Raw genomic sequence first — 24689 nt, forward strand, 5'->3', positions numbered from 1 at the left:
AGAGAAAACAAAGATTATTTTTCAGATGCTGAAAGAGAAAAACTACATTCGTGCTTGATACACGTGCGTGTGTTTGGTTTTGACAATCTTGTCTTAACTCGACTTGGACGAAATTACATGTTTACAAGTGCGGAACTGAAGGAACTGATACACATATCATACCGCGATTTGCAAACAGTTTTGTTTTTAAAGCTTGAGCACACTGAGGGAGACAGTTGCTTGTTGAAATGGGGAAAGTGTGTTTTACGATATATTCTGCTCTTCTTGTGCTAACTAGAGCCATTTACGTAAAGAGTGATGCTGGTAAGCAAAATGTCTAGACTAACATCTATATGTTTTTTTCTTTTTTTTTTTTCTTTTTGAAAGCTGATTATTAAGTATGGTTGCTTTTTAAAAGAAAAAAGGCTGGTACTGTAATTGGCAAAACAGATAGTGCCCACTGCACTTTAGATATCGCAATGTATTCAGACTGTTACGGCGAACGATTGGTCATTAACATTAACGCCGTCCGTTAGGACGGCCTAACAAAACACTGCATATTAATATTCGAATCGGTCGTGTCAGTTACTTGTCGTTCAGCAGTCGCTGGGTTTGGACAAAAAAAAAAACTACGTTTAGTCGCTGTGTTTTCGTTTTCGAATTTTTTAATAGTGGTAGAATTTATCGTCGAAACATAGACACCACGAAACCATTTCAAATTTACAATCGATGCAGCCATTTTTTGGTGATAAAATAGCCGAAATTAAGGTTTTGTATTGTTCAGGTGAGCTAATTGAAAAAATATTTCAAGAAAAATTAGAGCATAACAGGCATTGTGCTTGTTCTACACATTAGCGCTTAGGATCCAACATCAAAATAAACGTAAAATAATGTATTATTAAGGGGGATATTTATTCGACACATCAGTAAGGAGTGGAACTTTGAAAATGGAGCAAATATTCTTCGTATGAAGCTAATCACACACCGAAAACAATGGATTAATTCCGATTTAGATCCATACCTATATCGACCATAAAGAGCTGTTTATATTCGAATACAGTTGAATAAATGTTCAAATAAGTCGGTTTTGGATGCTATTTTACTCCAAAGAATATTAGTGTTGGAGCAGTTTGTTTCGGCCTCTAAACTTGTTCCTAAGTTGTTATTAGCTGATAAGGTCAACAGTTAATGAATAGGGTGTGTCTTTGTTCAATTCTACATTCAGCTCATGTGAAGAACTTCAGTGGTTCCAGCTACGTTTTCTATAGGAGCAATGATAACGGGTACAATTGGGAAAGAAGCAAAACAATATGTAATGAACAGTCTGGATATAACCTCGTTTCTATTGAGAGTCGTGAGGAGTGGAACTTCCTGAATCAAACCATCCAAAACGAGAATACCACTGAATACTTCATAGGTTTGAGGAAAGATCCATCAACTGGAGTGTGGAGATGGTTAAGTGATAACAGCACAGTCAATGCGTCCAATGAAGGAGATTGGCCCTGGGCAAAAGGACAACCTAGCAAAGGAAATGGTAAAGAGAACTGCGCGCAAATGTACAGAAATTATAGTAGTAACTTTGGACGCTATAATGATGTCAGCTGCTCTTCATGCATACCCCATGCAGGATTCATATGTGAATTTAAAGGTGAAGGAGGTAATGGACTCTTAATTCACATTACACGAAACTGAGAATAAGAATAGGTCAGTCGTATTACGGCCCAGTCCTTCTCTTGGAAGTCAGTTACACCATAGAAGATAATTAAAAAGATTACATAACATAGTATAAACACTAGATAGACCGTGAAGTCACTTTGGATCCTAATGGTGAGCCAATAAGGACTTCTTGTTATACAATTGGCCAAATTATTTTAATATATCTATTTATTCGTTTATGTATATATATTTTTTTCATGTATAGATACATAATAGGGTATAAAATCACAAAATCACAATGATAAGTGAATTTTCAAATTCTTGTTTAGAGAAAAAATCAGCGAAAGCGACGGCATCCACCACAACAGGTAAGTATTGGCGTTGTAACTGTTGAAGGCTTGACCTATCCAACAAATATGTCTAGACGATGATGTGACTCAGTGCCGAATGTAAAAATAAATAAAGGAAAGTGGCATAACTCCTCTCGACTTACTCCTTGAGACTCCTGCAAATCTTTAACTTTAAATTTATACATATATGTAAGTAGAAAAGGAACAGACAAACCTTGAACAAATTAAGAAAAAATGCGCATACTTTTGGTTCTTTGTTCTGGTTTATTGTTATTCACCACTTTTGTGAGCATTATCATTATTATTATCTACAAGTATTTCTACAATTTTTATGTATTAGAAATACGTTGAATTTTTATTGAAAATGCTAATAGAGAATCACTAACTTTGGTTTTGTGTTCCTCTTTAATTTAGGACTGAATGATGGATCCCAAGCATCGACAACTGCTCGGGTCAACGGATTATCTACAACAGGTTATAGCTTATCCACCCTTTTTTTTGGTTATTACATTTTTCATGGATGTGAACATTATCATTATTATTACCTACAAGTGTTTCTACAATTTTTATATGTTAGAAAAACGTTGAATTTTTATTGAAAATGCTAATAGTGAATCACTAACTTTGGTTTTGTGTTCTTCTTTAATTTAGGCAGGAATGATGGATCCCAGGCATCGACAACTGCTGGGTTCACAGGACCATCTACAACTGCGACAACAAGTAAAAGCTTATCTACCCTTTTTTTTCCCGGATATTACCATTTTTAATACCTCCTTACAAATATTTGTACAGTTTTTATACGTTAGAAAAACGTTGAATTTTTATTGAAAATGCCGATAGTGAATCACTAACTTTGGTTTTGTGTTCTTCTTTAATTTAGGACTGACTAATGGATTCCAAGCATCGACAACTGCTGGGTTCAAAGGACTATCTACAACTGCGACAACAAGTAAAAGCTTATCCACCCCTTTTTTTTTTCGTTTATCATTCATGCATAGATTTATTCATTTATTTGTGTAATTTTCACCTGTAAAATAAATTCCTAACGCACTGTTAATGTTAATTTGCGCTTCCCTTAAAAATGGATAGGCAATCACCAAAGCACTGGTATGAGATACAGAAAAGAATCTTTAAAAAAAATAGAAGCAAAAATTCACCATCAGGTTTTCAACTTCCATGCGTTTTGTTCCTATGTCTGTTCTGTTATTAGTTACCACCATCATTATCATCATCGTTTAATCACCTTTTGGGCTTTAGATTTCACGTTTAGTGTCACGTGACTTTTGATGTAAACAAACCCCGAAAGTTCGGACATTTAGTCGAGCTCGCAGCACATGTGTCCAAACTTTGGCTTTGGAAATTTTTCTTAAATAACTGCCCACTTTCAAAAAACGTTTCTTCGCTCAAAATTGCCATCTTTCTCTTATCATTTGTCTGATCGTTTGTCAAGCAAGTTGTCATTTCGCTTCCGTTGAAGCAGATGCGAAGAATGTTACAGGAAGCGTCGCGGCATCGAATAATCGAACTAGTTCTGCGCACAGTTCTACAGTGATGTATGTGATCAGATATTTTCAGGGTGTTTAGTGCGTAGATTGTCAAATAAATCCCCGTCTGACAGGAAATTAGTGCCCACGAATCGCTGTAGAACGTGAGGAAGCCTTGATTCCCAAAGATAAAACCGATTTCAACTCTATGAACGTGTTCGATTGCAGTTGTTTAATAAGTGTATACCTAAACATAATGGTTAAGCTTGGTTACGACAAAGAGATGTGCTTATGCCACCTGCAAAAACGATTCACGATACCTCAACTCCTGGGTAAGAAACGCTAACGGCGACCCAGTCGAGTTTTTCCATTTTCCGGGGACAGTTAGACAAAAGGAGAGAATTCAAAGGTGGATAAGGTCATGTCATCGAGGTGACTAGTCTGTGTGCACGAAGGACAGCAACGTTTGTAGTCTAAATTTTGTCGGTGAAAATGGGCCAACAGATCTGCTGTAGCTAGTAAAGGAAGGGTAAGTGAATTCAGTCATTCTTTAAATCATTGTTTTGTCTTTGGGATAAATATGTATACCATGCCTAGATGTCGCGACTCAATCGTAAACGGAAGGCATCTTGTGAACGAGAAGTAGACAAAGAGAGGTGCAGGAAAGTTTGCCTTGAACTATCAGTGGCAAAAACCCTTCTGACACTTGATCGTCAAAACTGGTAAATCGAAAGAGGAATACGCAGTAGTCAAAGCCCTTTTAAATCTGAGCGTAAAGCCAGTGATGAGTTCAGGAGAGCAAATCAAATTATTAAAAATGTCGTACAACCCAAACGGCGGCGACGCGTTAAAATTGTTAGCAGTCTTCAGGAAAAATGGATTGATAATTAGCATATTGGCATATTATGAATTATTAATTCGTGTAAAGCAGTGGCGTCGCCTTTTCGAAATTTGGATCCACTGGCAGAACCATTTTTTCGACTGGGGAGGTGATTTCCTTTAACGAGGTTCCAAGTATCCGCTTGCTGAAATCCCCCTTTCTTGTAGATATTTTTAAAGCTATGCCACACTCATTGCGTTGAGTCGGCTTTACTTTGTGATCTGCCATTCTTAAGTTTAACTCTTCTTGAAAGTTGTTCTAAGTTTCGCAGAATTTCCCACTTGAGTTACTTAAGGTTAAAAAAAATCGGTATATTTATCAGCTAAGGAAATCCACACCCAGATACGTAATTTCGTGTGGGAATCAAGGCTTCCTCACGTTCTACAGCGATGCGTGGGCGCTTATTTTCAGACAGAAAGTTTTATTTAACAATCTACGCAAACAACAACCCGAAAATACCTGATCAGATACATCACTGTACGCAGAACTAGTTCGATTATTCCATGCCGCAATTCTTCCTGTAACATTCTTCGCATCTGTTTCAACGGCAGCGAAATGACAACTTACCTGATAAACGATCAGATAATGATAAAAGAAAGACGCCAATTTTGAGCGAAGAACACTTCTTTAAAGTGGGAAGTTATTTAAGAAAAATTTCCAAAGCCGAAGTTTAGACACACGTGCTGCGAGCTCGACTCGATGTCCGAACTTTCGGGGTTTGTTTACATCAAAAGTCACGTGACACTACACGTGAAATCTAAAGCCCAAAAGGTGAATTGACTTTACAGTATTTGCATAATTTTTATGGATGAGAGCAACGTTGAATTTGTATTGAGAATGCTAACACATAGATTTAATTAATCAAAGTAATTTTACTATTTTTAAAAAGCTGCATCTAAAGGTTTGGCTCCATGCCTTATCTGAAACAGCCTCTTCTTTTATGTATCAATTAAGGGGTCACGTCAGAGAATACCGTCACTGAATATCCCTTGGCAGACGATGTACATGCTAGCAAGCCTAACCTGATTGTGATTGTTGTGGTGCTACTGGCCATTTTCATTTTGCTCCTTGTAGTCGCTTTCGGACTTATGTTCTTTCGCAGACGTCGGAGCCACGATAAACAATGTAAGTGCTTTTCACTGTGTTTTCATTTGTTTCATATCTAACTTTTTTTTCTCTCATGAGGAACAATCGTCTTCGAGAGTCTTTACATTACTTTCCGTGTGTCTTAACATTACTTTCGTCTCCTTTACTTTTTACCTTGAGTTATAGAAGTAATCAGTCAACTGTGCAAAAGAGCATGTACTTAAAATCCATATTAAATGTCCTTCTGATAATTGCAGCAGTTTGTGCATTATTGTATTGTTCACTTTTTGACAATGCTTCGAAAAGAACAAAGTGTAGGTTTTTGTCGAGAGCCGAGGGTCGAGGGGAAAATGTTCAGGGGCGAGGGTTCAAAATATGTCAAGGATTTATTTATATAATTGTTTATTATTACTTACATTTCTTCGAGCGCGCGAGGTTTATTAATTTGTCGACATCAGCGCCGGGATCACGCAAAACAACAAAAAAACAAGAGCAAATTTCGAGCTATCAGTGAGTAATCAGTGTCTCACTTCCGCTTCCCCTCTACCTGCGTCGCAGTCGTATTTTTGCGCCGGTTTTTTTTGGATATAAGATGTAAAGTTCGTCTATAAGTTTCCTCCGATCGACTTCGCTAAGTTCTGTGAATCACGCATTCATAGTTTTAAATAAACATTTTTTTTGTATCTTGTGGTCGCAAAATTCCCCGCTCTTTTCTCTTAGCCATTCGCGCGTTTCCTCTTTTGAGCCCGCCAAGGGACTAAAAATATCAAGGTACTTAATCATAGATTTTCGTATTACCGGGACAAAGAATATCGTTCTTCCTACCAAGAACCTCGTTATATAGAAGTCCATGACGTCGTGGTTTTACTTTTGGTAGGATTTTTAACAACGTTCTCTTAGCAAAGCTGAAAGTCTTTTTCATCAAAATATTAAAAGACTTCCAACAAAGATTATTTAGAAGGGAGAACGCTATCAAAAAACCCACCACTACGAATAACTCACTGAAACACGCGCGAGTGAAATAGGAGAATGCAAGGAAAGTGCTAAAGAGAGGACACGAGAGCTAACATCCTGGTATTGCTGACACTTAGAGAAAGGTGGGAAATCTTACGACCACTTGATACAAGGAATGATATAATAATAAATGTTAAATAAGCAAAGAAATATATAAATCAATAAATTAGGAAATTTTTGAACCCTTGACATTTCACCCTCGACCCTTGACTAAAACCCTTCACTGGAAAGAACACACTTACGTTCCTTATTTTTTAAAAAAAATTAATTGTTTTTATTTTCTTTCAACACTAACAACGACAACGACGGTGAAAATTAATTGGTGACACGATTTTGGGGATAACTATGGAAATTATGTTACAATCAGTAAGTATACACTAGATTACTGATACGTATTTAAGCACACTTAAAGAGTTTTTGCTTATTATTAAGTATATAAAAAGGAGAAGGTTTCTTTTCCGCCTCTCAGTTACATTTGGTAAACCAGAGTCCCAGAAGCGATTAAAGCATTTGTTACAAAAAGGAAAAATAAGCAACGCAACAAATTGATCAAATAGAGAGGCAACAAAATACCCTTCGGCGTGTTGCTTTGGCTGGTTGTCGCCTGCCTCCAGGTCAGCGAAAAATAGTCCTTAAGTTAGAGATACACACGGTAGTTGTCTTTTGCGTACCACGGTCTTCCTTACAAAAGCGAGACAAGGTCGGAAATAAGATAAGCAGTACCAGGGTGTACAGTGACACTATGAACTGATGTTACAACAGCTGAGTCATTTAATGTAAAACTGCTGACCCTAAAAACATTAGTTAGAGAAATTATCAAAATCAAAAACAAATTTGATACTGTTTGATAAGCAATTTACTGCACATTATAAAATGTTCAGAGAAATGCGCGCGCCGTGATCGGTCAGAACGAGTTCATTATATTTCCATAGAGCACGCGCCTTACGTCACACAATTGCACTGTTGAGATATAATGCACACAGCTTACGTCATCGGTACGAGCGCGCGCAATCCATGATAAATTTTAATATAGGTAATCACAATTACTTTTGCACTTGATGCGAGCGCTTTGCTTCTGCGTAATTATGATAAGCTATTTCGTATTTTTTATATATATATATTATTAATACGTAATCACATGATTTCGAGTGCAATTTGGAATACATAAGCACGAATTAATTATTTCAAAGACTAACAAAATTGCACGAGCCCTACGGGCTCGTGCAAGTTGTGGTCTTTGAAAAAATTAACAAGCGCTTATGTATTCCAAATTGCACCAGAAAAATCACGTGATTACGTATTAATAATATAAATATAAAAAATACGAGATAGCTTATCATAATTACGAAGAAGCAAAGCGCGCGCATCAAGTGCAAAAATAATTTATTCAAACCTGTGCATTCGGTCAAAACAACGGCGTAAGACCAAAACAGTAATATTCAATGATATTTTCACATCTATAAGGCACAAAACAGCTGAAAGTCCGGCAAAACAGTTCGAGAAATTGTTCAGTCTGAGTCCTAATCACTTTCGATGGAATGAAATCGTCGTTTGCGAGGTTTAACCATGTTTGTTTTAATTTCGGCGTAGAATCGCTCGTGCAAAGTGTTAAGCTGGATCGGCTCGTAATTTTCATTTCGGCCTTGGCAATTCCCTTATCTTAACACAACTTTTTCCAAATCGACAACCAAAAAGCAATGCTTTTTACAGTGTTTTCGTTGTTAGAGTTGTTTTCCGGCTGTTGTATTGTTGTTGCGATGTTGAAAGAAGGCCTATTTCAAACGCCGGCCATTGTTTCGTTCGCAAATTTTCAGAGTAGCCAAATGTTAAGGCGTCCAAGGCTCGCATTTGATTAGCTATCTGTGAGTTTCTTTGATTATTGAACAATCAGAATGTCTGGTTGTTATTATCTTTGCACTGAATTAACGCTCTTCTGCGTTAAATTATTTGAAAACTGCATTTATCTTAACCAATCAGAACTGAGTAATTTTTTCACGTATATTATTATAAAAGAACCAAAAAAAACTTGTTCCTCGAGAAGTGAGAGAAGCACTCGCCTGCGGCTCGTGCTTCTCCGCACTTATCTCGTGTCCTTAAAAATTCCCAAGTGCCTATATAACTCAACAATGCAATCGGCGCGCTTTTATTTCTTTAACATATCAGTAAAGCCTAATTTCTTGCGTCATAGACGATGTTTAGACGAAGATCGTGTCATGTGCACCTACGAGAAGCCTTCGAGCTCTGAACTGACATCACTCGACCCTGTGCTTGTTCAACAAACACAGAGCTCCGCTGAGCTAACTGTTCACCTAACCCTTTCACGAACGGAATCTGGGCTGGCCACCTACGAAACAGTGAGCGACTGCAAAAGAGAGTGCGGCTATGATAACATTGAGACTAATCGAAAGTTGAGTTCAGTAAGCGTGGGATGTTCAGATATTCAGGAAAGAGCGCCAGAAAACACAGTGTTGGTGAGTGGTGAGAAAGGAATACAGCAGCCACCTGCTTTGTGCGATCAAAAAGAAGAAAATAAGGATCATGTATACGCTGTTGTTCATAAAGAAAGAAAAGGCAGAGCCAGTTCTGGAGTGAGCGCCCTCGAAAAGACTGCGGGCCACCCTCAGGAAGAAGCAAGTGGTTTACCTGTACAATGGGCGTCATGTGTAGATCAGTCCCCGTCTCTGACACCAGAGGATCGTTCGTCTCATCAAACTGACTCAGGGCTCGACAACAACACAGAGGCTGCAGGGAGCGAGACACCTCAGGCTGGCGGGAACGCTGAATATTTGTACGCAGCTGTTGACAAGACAAAAAAGAAGAAGAAGCCGCCACAGGTAATACATCTCACAAATCCTGACAAAAGTTTCTTTTTTGTTTCTTTTTGTTTTGTTTTGCTTTTATTTGTTGGATTTTTTTTACATGAAGACGTATTTCTTTTTCAACACTGTTTCATTAAGGAAACTATCTTAATATATTTACCTCTTCGATTCATAATGTCCACGTATGATAATTAAGCGTACAGCTGGAGCACGGCAGCTGGACTTTAGTTTAAGTATCTAAAGGATCCTCTGCAACAAACAAATAAACAAAAAAATACAAGACTAAACCGATAAAAATAGATTTGAAATAAAAAAGACCTTGATCAGAGGCAAAATAAGGTAACACTGACCCAGTTATCTTATCAAATTCGTTTACAATCTTTGGTGTTTTATTTCTCATTTAATGTTGTTTTTGTTGCTGTTGTTGTTTGTTTGTTTATTTGTTTACCTCGTTACTGTGTTGCTATCGTTATTTAATGTATCTTGTTTCACGATCTGCTCATAAGGTATTATTCTCTTTTCCATGTTCAATGTAGAAGCCCACTCCATACCGTGGCCTTGTGTACGCAGATCTGATCATTTCCCGCGAAAACAGTGCAAAGCTTGTCAAAGAACAGCCCCAAACAGTATACGCCCAAATTGATCCCGTCAAGACAGCAAGCGTGAAGATATCACAGAAGAATCCGGAGGAGACAAAGGACGGCGAACATAAGTGAAACTCGCTTCCTATCTCAGGAATGTTTTAACGATAAACATAGAGATGAAAAAAAAACTGAAAGAAACAAGTATGCAGACCCCATAATTAGAGTTAGTGATCGGTAATTAATTGCTTTGTCATTATAAATACCCGACTAGTTTTCCAGAAATTTCTTCCTAGGAGTGTACCCAGAATACTTTAGATGAGCCCCTTTAAGGCACTTGCATGTCAAAACCGAAAAAAATCAATATTACTTATATGGGATAAGTTTGTGTTGGAATAAGTTTGTAGTCAGCGTCCCGCGCATGCGCGCACTGAAGGAAAACATTTCAATAGTTCAATTCACTATTTTCTCGGTGTTTAGTTTCATGCTAGAGGGAAGCTTTCTCTTCACGCATAGTCGAAATGATGAGTTAAGAATATAAATTCAGTAATAAAGTCATAAATTCCCGAGGTTGGATGACGTTGAATTAAACTGCAGCGTCAAATGTGTCAAGTTGTAAAACTTGTTTTAACGTTTTTATTTTCAAATACCACGGTATGGTGTATCATATAAAAACAAAAAAAAAACGAAATTCGATAAATAAATGAACAAAATGGTTTAATAAATGGTTTTCATCTATTTCTATCTATATCATTCAAAAACGACAAAACCTAACGATGGCTTTTCAACACTATTATAAAACCCACCAAAGAACCTTTCTAAAACTGGCCAAGGACGATGATATACAAATACAAAATTATTGCAATCTGTATAAATGTTCGGCACTTCTAAAAAGAAAGCTAGCTCTTTAGAAGATCAAGATGTTAGAAAACTTAATGTTTCCGTATATTCTGAATTATAAGCCGATCCAAATTTAAGTATTCGCACTCAATCCTTGGTTTTTGTACGCGGCATTCAGAAATTTCTATCGTTTCATCTGTTTAGTGAATGCAAAACGTCAGCCCTCTCCCCTCCCCCTCCTCTCTTTAAAGAGAAAAATTAGAAGTAAAAGTGTAAAGAACCACTTTCCTTTCATTCGAGTGACTGGGACCCCAAGAAGCCTAAGGAACTGAGCTGTAAGGTAATGTTGCGGTCATCAGCCCGCGAAACGAAAGTCTTAAATTAGCATATGGTTTTAATGAAGCGGTAGAGAAAACAGCACAAAATCTCGGCATTATTTTTATTTGAAATAGCCCGAAATCCTCTTTTGTTTTCTGAGAATCAACAATTCTGGTATTTCTATAATACAACGAATAATTTTTCAAGAAGAGTCTCAGTTTCCAGCTGCTTTTCCCCCGTGGGGAAACGTGGGTCGACGCACGAAAGCTCCAAAAAAAACAAACCCCTTACATCCGCATTCGATATTACCCCACGCGGCTCTAGTTTTGTTCTCACACTGGACGATGATCCGACAAAATACGAGTCTGGAAAACTAAGGAAAGGAAAGGAGGTTTTCACGTATGAGTCTATGGCAGATCGTTTCGATGGGAAGGCAGGCAATATTCGATCGCTTTTCATTGCCTTGTAATAAATAATCAGCAGTTGTAAAACATGGGCATGCGTAGCATGCAAGGGTTATTTGTTTAAGCTGGGTAGGTCGAGATGGGACGCATTCTGTTCCTAGTATTTTCATAACTTTCAAAAGAACGAAAATATCGCATTATTTCACTTTAAGAGAAAGAAAAAAACCTAATTAATCCAGACTCACACAGGTATATCGGGGTCTATTTTCTCTATTGTCTTAATAATTATGAGCAAAAATAAAATACATCGGTGCCACGCTCACTGTAGTCTCCTTCGTAGCCGTTGTTTGGTCTCGTCACATAACGCACTGTATTCCCCGTTGGAGAGAGAGCGCGTTACATGACGGTTGCGGAAGAGACTACGCTTACAACAAAAATATCATTCCACGTAATTTTACAACGAAAAGCAACCGGAAACTCTTTTGTATCTCCAATAGACCCTAACCAAGAATATATTGCGATCTCGAATAAGTTAAGATTCACTGAACGAGAAAAAAGGATAATAATTCAAAGAGGTCTCAAGAGATAAGGCTGTTTTCTAAAAAGTATTTTTTGAAACTGAAAAATCAGTTGCTCTAAGCTAATTATAGAGGAAAACAAAGATTATGTTTCAGATGCTGAAAGAGTGAAACTACATTCGTGCTTGATGCGCGTGCGTGTGTTTGGTTTTGACAGTCTTGTCTTAGCTCGACTTGGACGAAATTACCTGCTTACGAGTGTGGAACTGAAGGGCCTAATACACATATCATACCGCGATTCCCACACAATTTTGTTTCTAAAGCTTGAGCAGACTGGGGGAGACAGTTGTTTGTTGAAATGGAGAAAGTGTGTTTTCTGATATATTCTGCTCTTCTTGTGCTAACTAGAACCATTTACGCCAAGAGTAATACTGGTAAGCACAGTGTTTAGACTAACATCTACATGTCTTTTCTTTTTGAAAGCTGACTATTAAGTATGCTTGCTTTTTAAAAGAAATCAAAGTGCTCTGTGAGCAAACTCGTGAATTGACAAATTATTTTTTGCATTATGTTTAATGTTATCTGGTTTAGGAAATTTTGTGGTTGATTGTTATATCTAGTGGACGAGCAGTAGTTCAGTGTTCGCTAATGCAGCAAAGAAACAAAGTAACGTTGGGATAAGAAGGCATTACAATTGAAATGATCATGCTATTACATTTGACAAGGTGGATGATGTCATGTGTTTTAAACGTATATTATTTTTGTTTCTGGTTCAAAAGAAAAGGTTGGAAGTAAATGTGGGTGAAAAGTGAAATTTACTGTCTATCATTGTAAATATTAGAAAATCAAGGCAATACTGTCTTAATGAAAACATTAATGATTCCCTCTTTATCAAATGAGACAAACGGGAACGAGTTTTGAGTGATATAACGAAGCCAAGACTGCCACCGTCATTTTAGATTTCCACCTGGGTAGATTTTAGTCACGTGCTAGGCAACGTATAATCAATAACAAGATAGAATTTCATTTCAGGCCTATTTATCAATTTTGTGCTGTATAACTTTCGCATTTTAGTAGGTAATATGTATTTTGAATTTTCAAATTGTCTTGAAACTTAAAAGAAAATTGTTCTTTAAAAATTATCTGAAAATCGATAGCTAAAATTGTTTGTTTAGATGTTATTTGATTTTCGTGTTAACTTGTAATTTCGTCAGTCGCCGGCATCTACTGTTGCTTCACACAGGAAAAACACACGATACGAAACGTAATGATCGATTTTGTCTTCAATCTCACGCCATAACAGAAAAAGCTTTTGAACATCTGTAAACTCCGAGCGCTTCGCAGTAAGTGATATTTTCAGTGAGTCTTCGGATTGTTTTCAAGTTCAAGGATTGTAAATTACAATTTTATGAAAAACAAAAGTTGTTCTGTTATTTCAGTGTGAATCCTTGCATGCCTGCCAGTCGCTGGCGCCGCTTGTTGAAACTCCAACAGAAAAAAAATCTCTTTTAAGATTATCATTGGCTTCTTTTTCACCCTACCACTATTCTTAGCAACAAAGGTCGCCATTTCGTTTGTTTATTGCTCGCCAAAAACTATCAAATGCACTCAAAAGCCTAAAGTTGAAAAAAAGTTTACAGGAATCGACCAATCGAGCGAGCGAGCGAGCGAGTGCCATTCCCCACATCGTATCTACAACTCGCTCTTGCGCATGCGCGCAATTCACGAGTTAAAAAGGATGGCACTGTAATTGGCAGGACAAATAGTGCTCACCGCACTTTAGATATCGCAATGTATTCAGACTGTTCCGGCGAATACTTGGTCATTAACATTAACGCCGTTCGTTGGGACGGCTGAGCAACACACTACATGCCGGAATTTAAGTCTAATTAATATTCGAATCGGTCGTGTCAGTTAGTTGTCGTTCAGCAGTCGCACAGTTAGGACAAAAAAAACAGTAAGTTTAGTCGCTGTGTTTTCGTTTGCGAATTTGGTAATAGTTGTAGAATTTATCGTCGAAACACAGACACCACGAAACACAGACACCACGAAACCATTCCAAATTTACAATCGATGCAGCCATTTTTTTGATAAAAAAAGCCGAAATTATGGTTTTGTCTCGTTCTCGAGAGCTAGTTGAAAAAATAGTTTAATAACATTAATGCACAACAGGCTTTGTGCTTGTTCCACACATTAGCACCTAGGATCCAACATTAAAATAACCCTAAAGTGTATTAAGAAGTATACTCATTCGACAGATCAGTAAGGAGTGGAACTTTGAAAAGGGAGCAAATATTCTTCGTATGAAGCTAATCGCATACCAAACAAAAGAAAACAAATAAAAAACGAAAAACAAGTAGCAAAATACAAAACAAAACAAGAAAAAGAATGGATTAATTCCGATTTAGATCCATACCTATAAGGACCAAAGAGAGCTGTTTACATTCGAATACAGTTAAATAAACGTTCACCTAAGTTGGTTTTGGATGCTATTTTACTCCAAAGAATGTTATTGTTAGAGCAGTTTGTTTCTGCTTCTAAACTTGCTCCTTAGGTGTTATCAGCCAATAAGGTCTATAGTTAATGAATAGGGTTTGTCTTTGTTCAATTCTACATTCAGTTCCCGTGAAGAACTTCAGTGGTTCCAGCTACATTTTCTATAGGAGCAATGGTAACTGGTACAATTGGGAAAGAAGCAAAACAATATGTGAACAGTCTGGATATAACCTTGTTTCTATTGAGAGTCGTGAGGAGTGGAACTTCCTGAATCAAACCATCCAAAAAGAAGATACCATTGAATACTTCATAGGTTTGAGGAAAGATACATCAACTGGAGTGTGGAGATGGTTAAGTGATAACAGCATAGTCAATGCGTCCAATAAAGGACATTGGCCCTGGGCAGCTAGACAACCTAATGGCAAAGATGAGAACTGCGCGCAAATGTATAGAGATTATCTTGATAACTTTGGGCGCTATAATGATGTCAGCTGTACTTCACGCTTATCCCAAGCAGGATTCATATGTGAATTTAAAGGTGGAGGAGGTAATAGACCCTTTATTCACATTACACGAAACTGAGAATAAGAATAGATCAATCGTATTATGGCCCAGTCCTTCCCTAGAAACTCAGTTACACCGAGGAAGAAGACTAAAAAAATTACATAACATAGTATAAATGCTAGATAGACCGTGAAGTCACTTTGGATCCTAATAGTGAGCCAATAAGGACTTCTTGTTATACAATTGGCTAAATTATTTTAATATATCTATTTATTCGTTTATGTATATATATATTTTTTTTCGTTGTTTTTTCCATGTATAGATACCACACTGTTACCATTGCTTTGTGCTCCATTTAAAATAGGATATAAAATCACAAAATTAAAATGACAAGTGAATTTTCATATTCTTTTCCAGAGAAAAAATCAGCGAAAGCGACGGCATCCACCCTAACAGGTAAGTGTTGGCGTTGTAAGTGTTGAAGGCTTGACCTATCCAACGAATATGTCTAGACGATGATGTGAATCAGCGCTGAATGTAAGTATAAACACAGTAATGTGGCATAACTTCTCTCGACTTACTCCTTGAAACTCCTGCAAATCTTTAATTTTAAATTTATACATATATGTACGTAGAATAGGAACAGACAAACCTTAAACGAATAGAGAAAAAATGCGCATACTTTTGGTTCTTCGTTTTGGTTTGTTGTTATTTACCACTTTTGTGAGCATTATTATCATTACCTGCAAGTATTTGTACAATTTCTATGTTAGAAAAACGTGGAATTTTTACTGAAAATGCTAATAGTGAATCACTAACTTTGGTTTTGTGTTCCTCTCTAATTTAGGACAGAATGATGGATCCCAAGCATCGACAACTGCCCGGGTCAAAAGACCATCTACAACTGCGACAACAGGTAAAAGCTTATCCACCCTTTTTTTGGTTATTACCGTTTTTAATATCTACCCACAAGTATTTTTACAATGTTAATATATATTAGAAAAGCGTTGACTTTTTATTAAAAATGCTAATAGTGAACTACTAACTTTAGTTTTGTGTTCCTCTCTAACTTAGGACGGAATGATGGATCCCAGGCATCGACAACTGCTCGGGCCAAAAGACCATCTACAACTGCGACAACAGGTAAAAGCTTATCCACCCTTTTTTTTGGTTATTACCATTTTTGATATCTACCTACAAGTATTTGCACAATTTTCATATATCAGAAAAAACGTTTAATTTTTATTGAAAATGCTAATAGCGAATTACTAACTTTGGTTTTGTGTTCCTCTTTAATTTAGGACTGAATGATGGATCACAGGCATCGATAACTGCTCGGGTAAAAGGACCATCTTCAACTGCGACAACAGGTAAAAGCTTATGCACCCTTTTTTTGGTTATTACCATTTTTCATGCATGTGAGCATTATCATTATTATTACATACAAGTATTTCTACAATTTTTATATGTTAGAAAAACGTTGAATTTTTATTGAAAATGCTTATATTTTTGTGTTCCTCTTTTATCCACCCTTTTTTTGGTTATTACCATTTTTCATGCAAAGATTTATTTATTTATGTAATTTTCCCATAAAAAATAAATTCGTAACGCACTGTTACTGTTAATTTGCGCTTCCCTTAAAAATGGATGGGCAATCATCAAAGCATAGGTATGAGATACAGAAAAGAACCTTTAAAAAAATAGAAACAAAAAATTTATCCCTAGTTTTTCAACTTCCATGCGTTTCATTCCTTTGTCTGTTCTGTTATTAGTTACCACCATCATTATCACCATCGTTTTATTGACTTTACAGTGTTTGTATAACTTTTATAGATGAGAGCAACGTTGAATTTGTATCGAGAATGCTAACACGTGGATTTAATTCATCAAAGCATTTTACTATTTTTAAAATGTTGCATCTGAACGTTTGGTTCCATGCCCTATCTGAAACAGCCTCTTCTTTTATATATCAAATAAGGGGTCACGTCAGGGAATACCGTCACTGAATATCCCTTGGCAGACGATGTACATGCTGGCAAGCCTAATTTGATTGTGATTGTTGTGGTGCTACTGGCCTTTTTCATTCTGCTCCTTGTAGTCGCTTTCGGACTTATGTTCTTTCGCAGACGTCGGCGCCACGATAAACAATGTAAGTGCCTTTCACTGTGTTTTCTTTTGTTTCGTATCTAACTTTTTTTCTATCATGAGGAACAATCCTTTTCGTGTGTCTTTACATTACTTTCGTCTCCTTATGTTCTTTCGCAGACGTCGGCGCCACGATAAACAATGTTACTGCCTTTCACTGTGTTTTCTTTTGTTTCGTATCTAACTTTTTTCTATCATGAGGAACAATCCTTTTCGTGTGTCTTTACATTACTTTCGTCTCCTTTACTTTTTACCTTGAGTTATCCACGTAATCAGTCAACTGTGCAAAAGAGCATGTACTTAAAATCCATTTTAAATGTCCTTCTGATAATTGCAGCAGTTTATGCATTAATGCATTGTTCACTTTTTGACAATGCTTCGAAAAGAACGAAGTATAGGTTTTTGTCGAGAGCCGAGGGTCTTAAAATGTTAAGGGGCGAGGGTTCAAAATATGTCAAGGATTTATTCATTTAATTGTTTATTATTACTTATGTTTGCTCGAGCGCAAGAGGTTTTATTAACTTGTCGACATCCACGCCTGGATCACGCAAAACAAAACTTGGTTATTTATGGTGGTTCTTTCAACGATCAAGAAACCTCTTTGGTGACGGGTTTCGACCGCTGAAGTATTTCAGAGAAAAAATTAATCAATAAAGTTTAGGCGATTTGGACCATGGGCTTCAAAACAAGAGCAAATTTCGAGCCATCAGTGAGTAATCAGTGTCTCCTTCCGCTTCCGCTTCCCCTCTACCTGCGTCGCAGTCGTATTTTTGCGCCGGTTTTTTTGTACATAGGATGTAAAGTTCGTCTATGAGTTTCCTCCGATCGACTTCGTGAAGTTCTATGAATCAGGTATTTATAGTTTTAATAAACATTTTTTTGTATCTTATGGTCGCAAAATTCCCCGCTCTTTTCTCTTAGCCATTCGCGCGTTTCCTTTTTTGATACCACTAAGGGACTAAAAATATCGAGGTACTTAATCATAGATTTTCGTATTACTGGGGCAAAGAATATCGTTCTTCCTATCAAGAACTACGTTATATAGAAGTTCATGAAATCGTGGTTTTACTTTTGGTTGGATTTTTAACAACGTGCTCTGAGCAAAGCTGAAAGTCTTTTTCATCAAAATATTAAAAGACTTCCAACAAAGATTAATGAGAAGGAAGAACGCTGTCAAAAAACTCTCCATTACGAATAACTCACTGAAACACGCGCGAGTGAAATAGGAGAATGGAGAAAGTGCTAAAGAGGGGAAACGAGAGCTAACATCCTGGTATTGCTGACACTTGAAGAAGGGTGGGAAATCTTACGACCGCGAGATAGAAGGAATGATATAACAACAAATTTTAAATAAGCAAAGAAATAAATCAATTAATGAATTAGGAAATTTTTGAACCCTTGACATTTCACCCTCGACCCTTGACCAAAACCTTCACTGAAAAGAACAAACTTACGTTTCCTATTTTTTTTTTAAAAAATTTTAATTTTTTTTTATTTTCTTTCAACACTAACTACGGTGAAAATTAATTGGTGGCACGATTTTGGGGATAACTATGGAAATTATGTTACAATGAGTAAGTATACACTAGATTACTGATACGTATTTAAGTACACTTAAAGAGTTTTGCTTATTATTAAGTATATAAAAAGGAGAAGATTTCTTTTTTGCCTCTCAGTTACATTTGGCAAACCACTACCCTGGAAGCGATTAAAACATTTGTTATAAAAGGAAAAATAAGCTATGCAACAAATTGATTAAATAGAGAGGCAATAAGATGCCCTTCGGCGCGTTGCTTTGGCTGGTTGTCGCCTGTCTCCAGGTCAGCGAAAAATAGTCCTTAAGTTAGAGATACACACGGCAGTTGTCTTTTGCGTACCACGGTCTTCCTTACAAAAGCGAGACAAGTTCGGAAGTAAGATAAGCAGTATCAGGGTGTACAGCGACACTACGAACTGATGTTACAACTGCCCAGTCATTCAATGTAAAACTGCTGACCCTAAAAACATTAATTAGAGAAATTATCAAAGTCAAAAACAAATTTTCAGAGAAATGCGCGCGCCGTGATTGGTCAGAACGAGTTCATTATATTTCCATAGAGCACGCACCTTACGTCACACAAGTGCGCTGTTGAGATATAAGGCACGCAGCCTATGTCATCGGTACGAGCGCACGCAATTCATGATACATTTTAGTATAGGTAATCACATGATTTCGAGTGCAATTTGGAATACATAAGCACGAGTTAATTTTTTCAAAGACTAACAAAATTGCACGAGCCCGTAGGGCTCGTGCAATTTGTGGTCTTTGAAAAAATTAACAAGTGCTTATGTATTCCAAATTGCACCAGAAAAATCATGTGATTACGTATTAATTATAATTATAATAATCATAATTACGCAGAAGCAAAGCGCGCGCATCAAGTGCAAAAAAAATTTATTCAAACCTGTGCATTCGGTGAAAACAACGGCGTAAGATCAAAACAGTAATACTCAATGATATTTTCACATCTATAAGGCACAAAACAGCTGAAAGTCCGGCAAAACAGTTCAAGAAATTTTTCAGTCTGAGTCCTAATCACTTTCGATGGAATGAAATCGTCGTTTGCGAGGTTTAACCATGTTTGTTTTAATTTCGGCGTAGAATCGCTCGTGCAAAGTGTTAAGCTGGATCGGCTCGTAGTTTTCATTTCGGCCTTGACGATTCCCCTCTCTAAACACCACTTTTTCCAAATCGACAACCAAAAAGCAATGCTTTTTACAGTGTTTTCGTTGTTAGAGTTGTTTTCCAGCTGTTGTATTGTTGTTGCGGTGTTGAAAGAAGGCCTACTTCAAACGCCGGCCATTACTTCGCTCGCAAATTTTCAGAGTAGCCAAATGTTAAGACGTCCAAGGCTCGCATTTGATTAGCTTTCTGTGAATTTCTTTGTTTATTGAACAATCAGAATGTCTGGTTGTTACTATCTTTGCACTGAATTAACGCTCATCCTCGTTGAATTATTTGAAAACTGCATTTATCTTAACCAATCAGAACTGAGTAATTTTTTCACGTATAAATATTATAAAAGAACCAAAAAAAACTTGTTACTCGAGAAGTGAGAGAAGCACTCGCCTGCGGCTCGTGCTTCTCCGCACCTCTCTCTTGTCCTTAAAAATTCCCTAAGTGCCTATATAACTCAACAATGCAATCAGCGCGCTTTTATCTCTTTAACATATCAGTAAAGCCTAATTTCTTGCGTCATAGATGATGTTTAGACGAAGATCGTGTCATGTGCACCTACGAGAAGCCTTCGAGCTCTGAACTGTCATCACTCGTCCCTGTGCTTGTTCAACAAACACAGAGCTCCGCTGAGCTCACTGTTCACCTAACCCTTTCACGAACGGAATCTGGGCTGGCCACCTACGAAACAGTGAGCGACTGCAAAAGAGAGTGCGGCTATGATAACATTGAGGCTAATCGAAAGTTGAGTTCAGTAAGCGAGGGATGTTCAGATATTCAGGAAAGAGCGCCAGAAAACACAGTGTTGGTGAGTGGTGAGAAAGGAATACAACAGCCACCTGCTTTGTGCGATCAAAAAGAAGAAAATAAGGATCATGTATACGCTGTTGTTCATAAAGAAAGAAAAGGCAGAGCCAGTTCTGGAGTGAGCGCCCTTGAAAAGACTGCGGGCCGCCCTCAAGAAGAAACAAGTGGTTTACCTGTGCAATGGGCGTCCTGTGTAGATCAATCCCCGTCTCTGACACCAGAGAATGGTTCGTCTCATCAAACTGACACAGGGCTCGACAACAACACAGAAGCTACAGGAAGCGAGGCACCTCAGGCTGGCGGGAACACTGAATATTTGTACGCAGCTGTTGACATGACAAAAAAGAAGAAGAAGCCGCCACAGGTAATACATCTCACAAATCCTGACAGATTCGTTTACAATCTTTAGTGTTTTATTTCTCATTTAATGTTGTTTTTGTTGCTGTTGTTGTTTGCTTGTTTGTTTGTTTATTTGTTTACCTCGTTACTGTGTTGCTATCGTTATTTAATGTTTCTTGTTTCACGATCTGCTCATAAGGTATTATTCTCTGTTCCATGTTCGATGTAGAAGCCTGCTCCATACCGTGGCCTTGTGTACGCAGATCTGATCCTTTCCCGCGAAAACAGTGCAAAGCTTGTCAAAGAACAGTCCCAAACAGTATACACCCAATATGATCCCGTCACGACAGCAAGCGTGAAGATATCACAGAAGAATCCGGAGGAGACAAAGGACGGCGAACATAAGTGAAACTCGCTTCCTATCTCAGGAATGTTTTAATGATAAACATAGAGATGAAAACAAAACTGAAAGAAACAAGTATACAGACCCCATAATTAGAGTTAGTGATCGGTAATTATTTGGTTTGTCATTACAAATACCCGACTAGTTTTGTAGAAATTTCTTCCAGGGATTTTACTCAGAATACTTTAAATGAGCCCCTTTAAGGTACATGCATGTCAAAACCGAAAAAAATCAGTGTAACTCATATGGGATAAGTTTGTATAGGAAAAACTTCGTAGTCAGCATTTCGCGCATGCGCGTACTGAAGGAAAACATTTCAATAGTTCAATTTACTTTGTTCTTGGTGTCTAGTTTCATGCTGAGGGAAGCTTTCTCTTGACACACATATGAGTTAATAATAAAAGTTATAAAGTCATAAATTCGGGAGGTTGGATGACGTTGAATTAAACTGCAGCGTCAAGTGTGTCAAGTTGTAAAACCTGTTTTAACGTTTTTATTTTCAAATACCACGGTATGGTGCATCATATAAAAACAACAAAAACGAAATTCGATAAATAAATGAACAAAATGGTTTAATAAATGGTTTTCATCTATTTCTATCTATTTCATTCAAAAACGACAAAACCTGAAGATGGCTTTTCAACACCATTATAAAACCCACCAAAGAACCTTTCTAAAATTGGCCAGGGGGATGATACACAAATACAAAATTTTTGCAATCTGTATAAATGTTCGTCTATTCTAAAAAGAAAGCTAGCTCTTTAGAAGATCAAGATTTTAGAAAACTTAATTAAGTGTTTAGTAGAAATCAATTTCCTTCAATGTTTCAGTATATTCTGGATTATAAGTCCAAATTTAAGTAATCGCACCCACTCCTTGGTTTTTGTACGCGGCATTCAGAAATTTCTATCGTTTCATCTGTTTAGTGAATGCAAAACGTCAGCCCTCTCCCCTCCCCCTCCTCTCTTTAAAGAGAAAAATTATAAGTAAAAGTGTAAAGAACCACTTTCCTTTCATTCGAGTGACTGGGACCCCAAGAAGCCTAAGGAACTGAGCGGTAAGGTAATATTGCGGTCATCAGCTCGCGAAACGAAAGTCTTAAATTAGCATATGGTTTTAATGAAGCGGTAGAGAAAACATCACAAAATCTTGGCATTATTTTTATTTGAAATAGCCCGAAATCCTCTTTTGTTTTCTGAGAATCAACAATTCTGGTATTTCTATAATACCACAAATAATTTTTCAAGAAGAGTCTCAGTTTCCAGCTGCTTTTCCCCCGTGGGGAAACGTAGGTCGACGCACGAAAGCTCCAAAGAAACAAACCCCTAACATTCGCATTCGATATTACCCCATGCAGCTCTAGTTTTGCTCTCACACTGGACGATGGTCCGACAAAATACGAGTCTGGAAAAAGGAAAGGAGGTTTTCGCGTATGAGTCTTTAGCAGATCGTTTCGAAGGGAAGGCAGGCAATATTCGATCGCTTTTCATTGCCTTGTAATAAATATTCCGCAGTTGTAAAACATAGGCATGCGTAGCATGCAAGGGTTATTTGTTTAAGCTGGGTAGGTCGAGATGGGACGCTTTCTGTTCCTAGTATTTTCATAACTTTCAAAAGAACGAAAATATCGCATTATTTCACTTTAAGAGAAAGAAAAAAACCTAATTAATCCAGACTCACGCAGGTATATTGGGGTCTATTTTCTCTATTGTCTTAATAATTTTGAGCAAAAATAAAATACATCGGTGCCACGCTCACTGTAGTCTCCTTCGTAGCCGTTGTTTGGTCTCGTCACATAACACCCTATATTCCCCGTTGGAGAGAGAGCGCGTTGCGTGACGGTTGCGGAAGAGACTACGCTTACAACAAAATATCATTCCACGTAATTTTACAACGAAAAGCAACCTGAAACTCTTTTGTATCTCCAATAGACCCTAACCAAGAATATATTGCGATCTCGAATAAGTGAAGATTGACTGAACGAGAAAAAAAAGGATAATAATTCAAAGAGGTCTCCTTGATTGATCGTTGCCTTTCTGGACTTTGCCCCCAGGGCGTGAAAAACGTGAAAAAAAGCAGGTTGTCTACAAGGAATTAACACGCAAGGAGTTAGGTCCAACGCAACTAAAAGCGAATTTTATTTGTAGAAAAACTCAAAACGCGGGAGAATTGCGTGAAAAAGCCGCTATCAGTAGCATTAAGTTTCATCTGAATTTTTTTTCAGTGGGGGAGATAATACGGTTTGAATATGTGATAAAATGTAAGTTGTTTACCAGGAGATGGCACGTGATAGAGCATGGTCTAATGTGGACAAGTGGAATTTGATTGGTGGAATAAAATTCAAGCACGTGAAAAATGGTGTAATGTGCATGTAGTGCAATGATTGGGTATGTTCTGATCGGACTTTAGACGTTGTTTTCATACGCGATGCAATGTTAGTTGTTTGGCGTATGCGTTGTGAGAAAAAGGAGCGAAAAAAAAACACGTTTTAACTAAAAAAAATTGAAATGATGCAACAAGTTAAATACAAACCTTTCATATCCTAATAAATCTCGACCTCAATCGACGAGGCTCTCGCGATGGCCATTACACTTATCAAATGGGCCCAAATGTTCTGTTTAACTTCGTTCTCTGTGCACGGCACCCTGATTCCATGACATAATTTATAACAAAACAATACCCAAACGCCGTGATTGGTGCAAGACATCTAAATGCTGTGATATGATTGGTGCGAGATACATACCCTAATGCGGCAATCCGATTGGTGCGAGATACCTAACCTAATGTGGCAATCTGATAGGTGCGAGATACATAACCTAATGCGGCGATCTGATTGGTGCAAACAACATACCACTCTACTCGTTAACATAGAGTTATTTATTTTTTTATAAAAAAAAAATAACTCAACAAAAACTTATTTGCAGCCCATCGCACGACCAATTTGTGTGTCTTTCGTAATATTATTTCAAACTCTACAACACGGCGAGTGCTGTAAGGTCTGCATGTCAATAGTTAGGGACAAGCTATCAGAGAATTCTCCGAGTGAAACGCCTTCTCTTTTAATTTCAGTGAAGGCAAAGATATTGCGAAATACAGAAGCTAATCACTTAATCTAAATACGACATCTTTTTTCGATGGACGGCTAGTTATTTCAACAACTTACAAAACTACAATGAAAAGTGCGATATGCGCACGTCAAGTCATTTCAGAAAAGTTGGAAAACTTGTCTTTGAAATGCAATTGATTTAAGCATCTCTACCGCTTTAAACCTCGACTAAGTTAACAATAAAATAAACAACAAAAGCATCTGTTGACTGGTTGATCACAGATTTACACAGAAGTAAGCCCAT

General features: G+C 37.4%; 3 protein-coding genes across 5 annotated transcripts; all 3 read left to right on the top strand.

The window, feature by feature from the left end:
- LOC131777274 (uncharacterized) lies at positions 1-10409 on the top strand. The gene is made up of 9 exons (XM_066161580.1): positions 1-303; positions 1205-1636; positions 1965-2003; positions 2400-2459; positions 2637-2705; positions 2866-2934; positions 5304-5474; positions 8649-9283; positions 9805-10409. Exons 1-9 carry the CDS (start codon positions 228-230, stop codon positions 9982-9984), a joined length of 1731 nt encoding a protein of 576 aa, XP_066017677.1. The 5' UTR covers positions 1-227; the 3' UTR covers positions 9985-10409.
- A 1812-nt stretch (positions 10410-12221) lies between these two features.
- On the top strand, positions 12222-16413 carry LOC131777397 (C-type lectin domain family 4 member D-like). The gene is made up of 7 exons (XM_066161772.1): positions 12222-12363; positions 14550-14972; positions 15347-15385; positions 15777-15845; positions 16004-16072; positions 16231-16299; positions 16403-16413. The coding sequence occupies exons 1-7, from the start codon at positions 12288-12290 to the stop codon at positions 16411-16413; spliced, it is 756 nt and encodes a 251-aa protein (XP_066017869.1). The 5' UTR covers positions 12222-12287.
- Positions 16235-21883, top strand: LOC131777241 (uncharacterized). 3 transcript variants are annotated; one of them, XM_059093489.2, is made up of 4 exons: positions 16235-16299; positions 16908-17078; positions 20327-20961; positions 21166-21883. In XM_059093489.2, exons 2-4 carry the CDS (start codon positions 17042-17044, stop codon positions 21343-21345), a joined length of 852 nt encoding a protein of 283 aa, XP_058949472.2. In that variant the 5' UTR covers positions 16235-16299; positions 16908-17041; the 3' UTR covers positions 21346-21883. The 3 variants fall into 3 exon arrangements, with proteins under 3 accessions (XP_058949472.2, XP_058949507.2, XP_058949490.2); XM_059093524.2 differs by lacking the exons at positions 16235-16299; positions 16908-17078 and adding an exon at positions 17189-17217; XM_059093507.2 differs by lacking the exons at positions 16235-16299; positions 16908-17078 and adding an exon at positions 18577-18648 and having other exon boundaries at positions 20316-20961.
- Positions 21884-24689: the final 2806 nt, after the last annotated feature.

The sequence above is a fragment of the Pocillopora verrucosa genome, chromosome 14 (genome assembly GCF_036669915.1).
Source record: "Pocillopora verrucosa isolate sample1 chromosome 14, ASM3666991v2, whole genome shotgun sequence".
Classification (NCBI taxonomy): domain Eukaryota; kingdom Metazoa; phylum Cnidaria; class Anthozoa; order Scleractinia; family Pocilloporidae; genus Pocillopora; species Pocillopora verrucosa.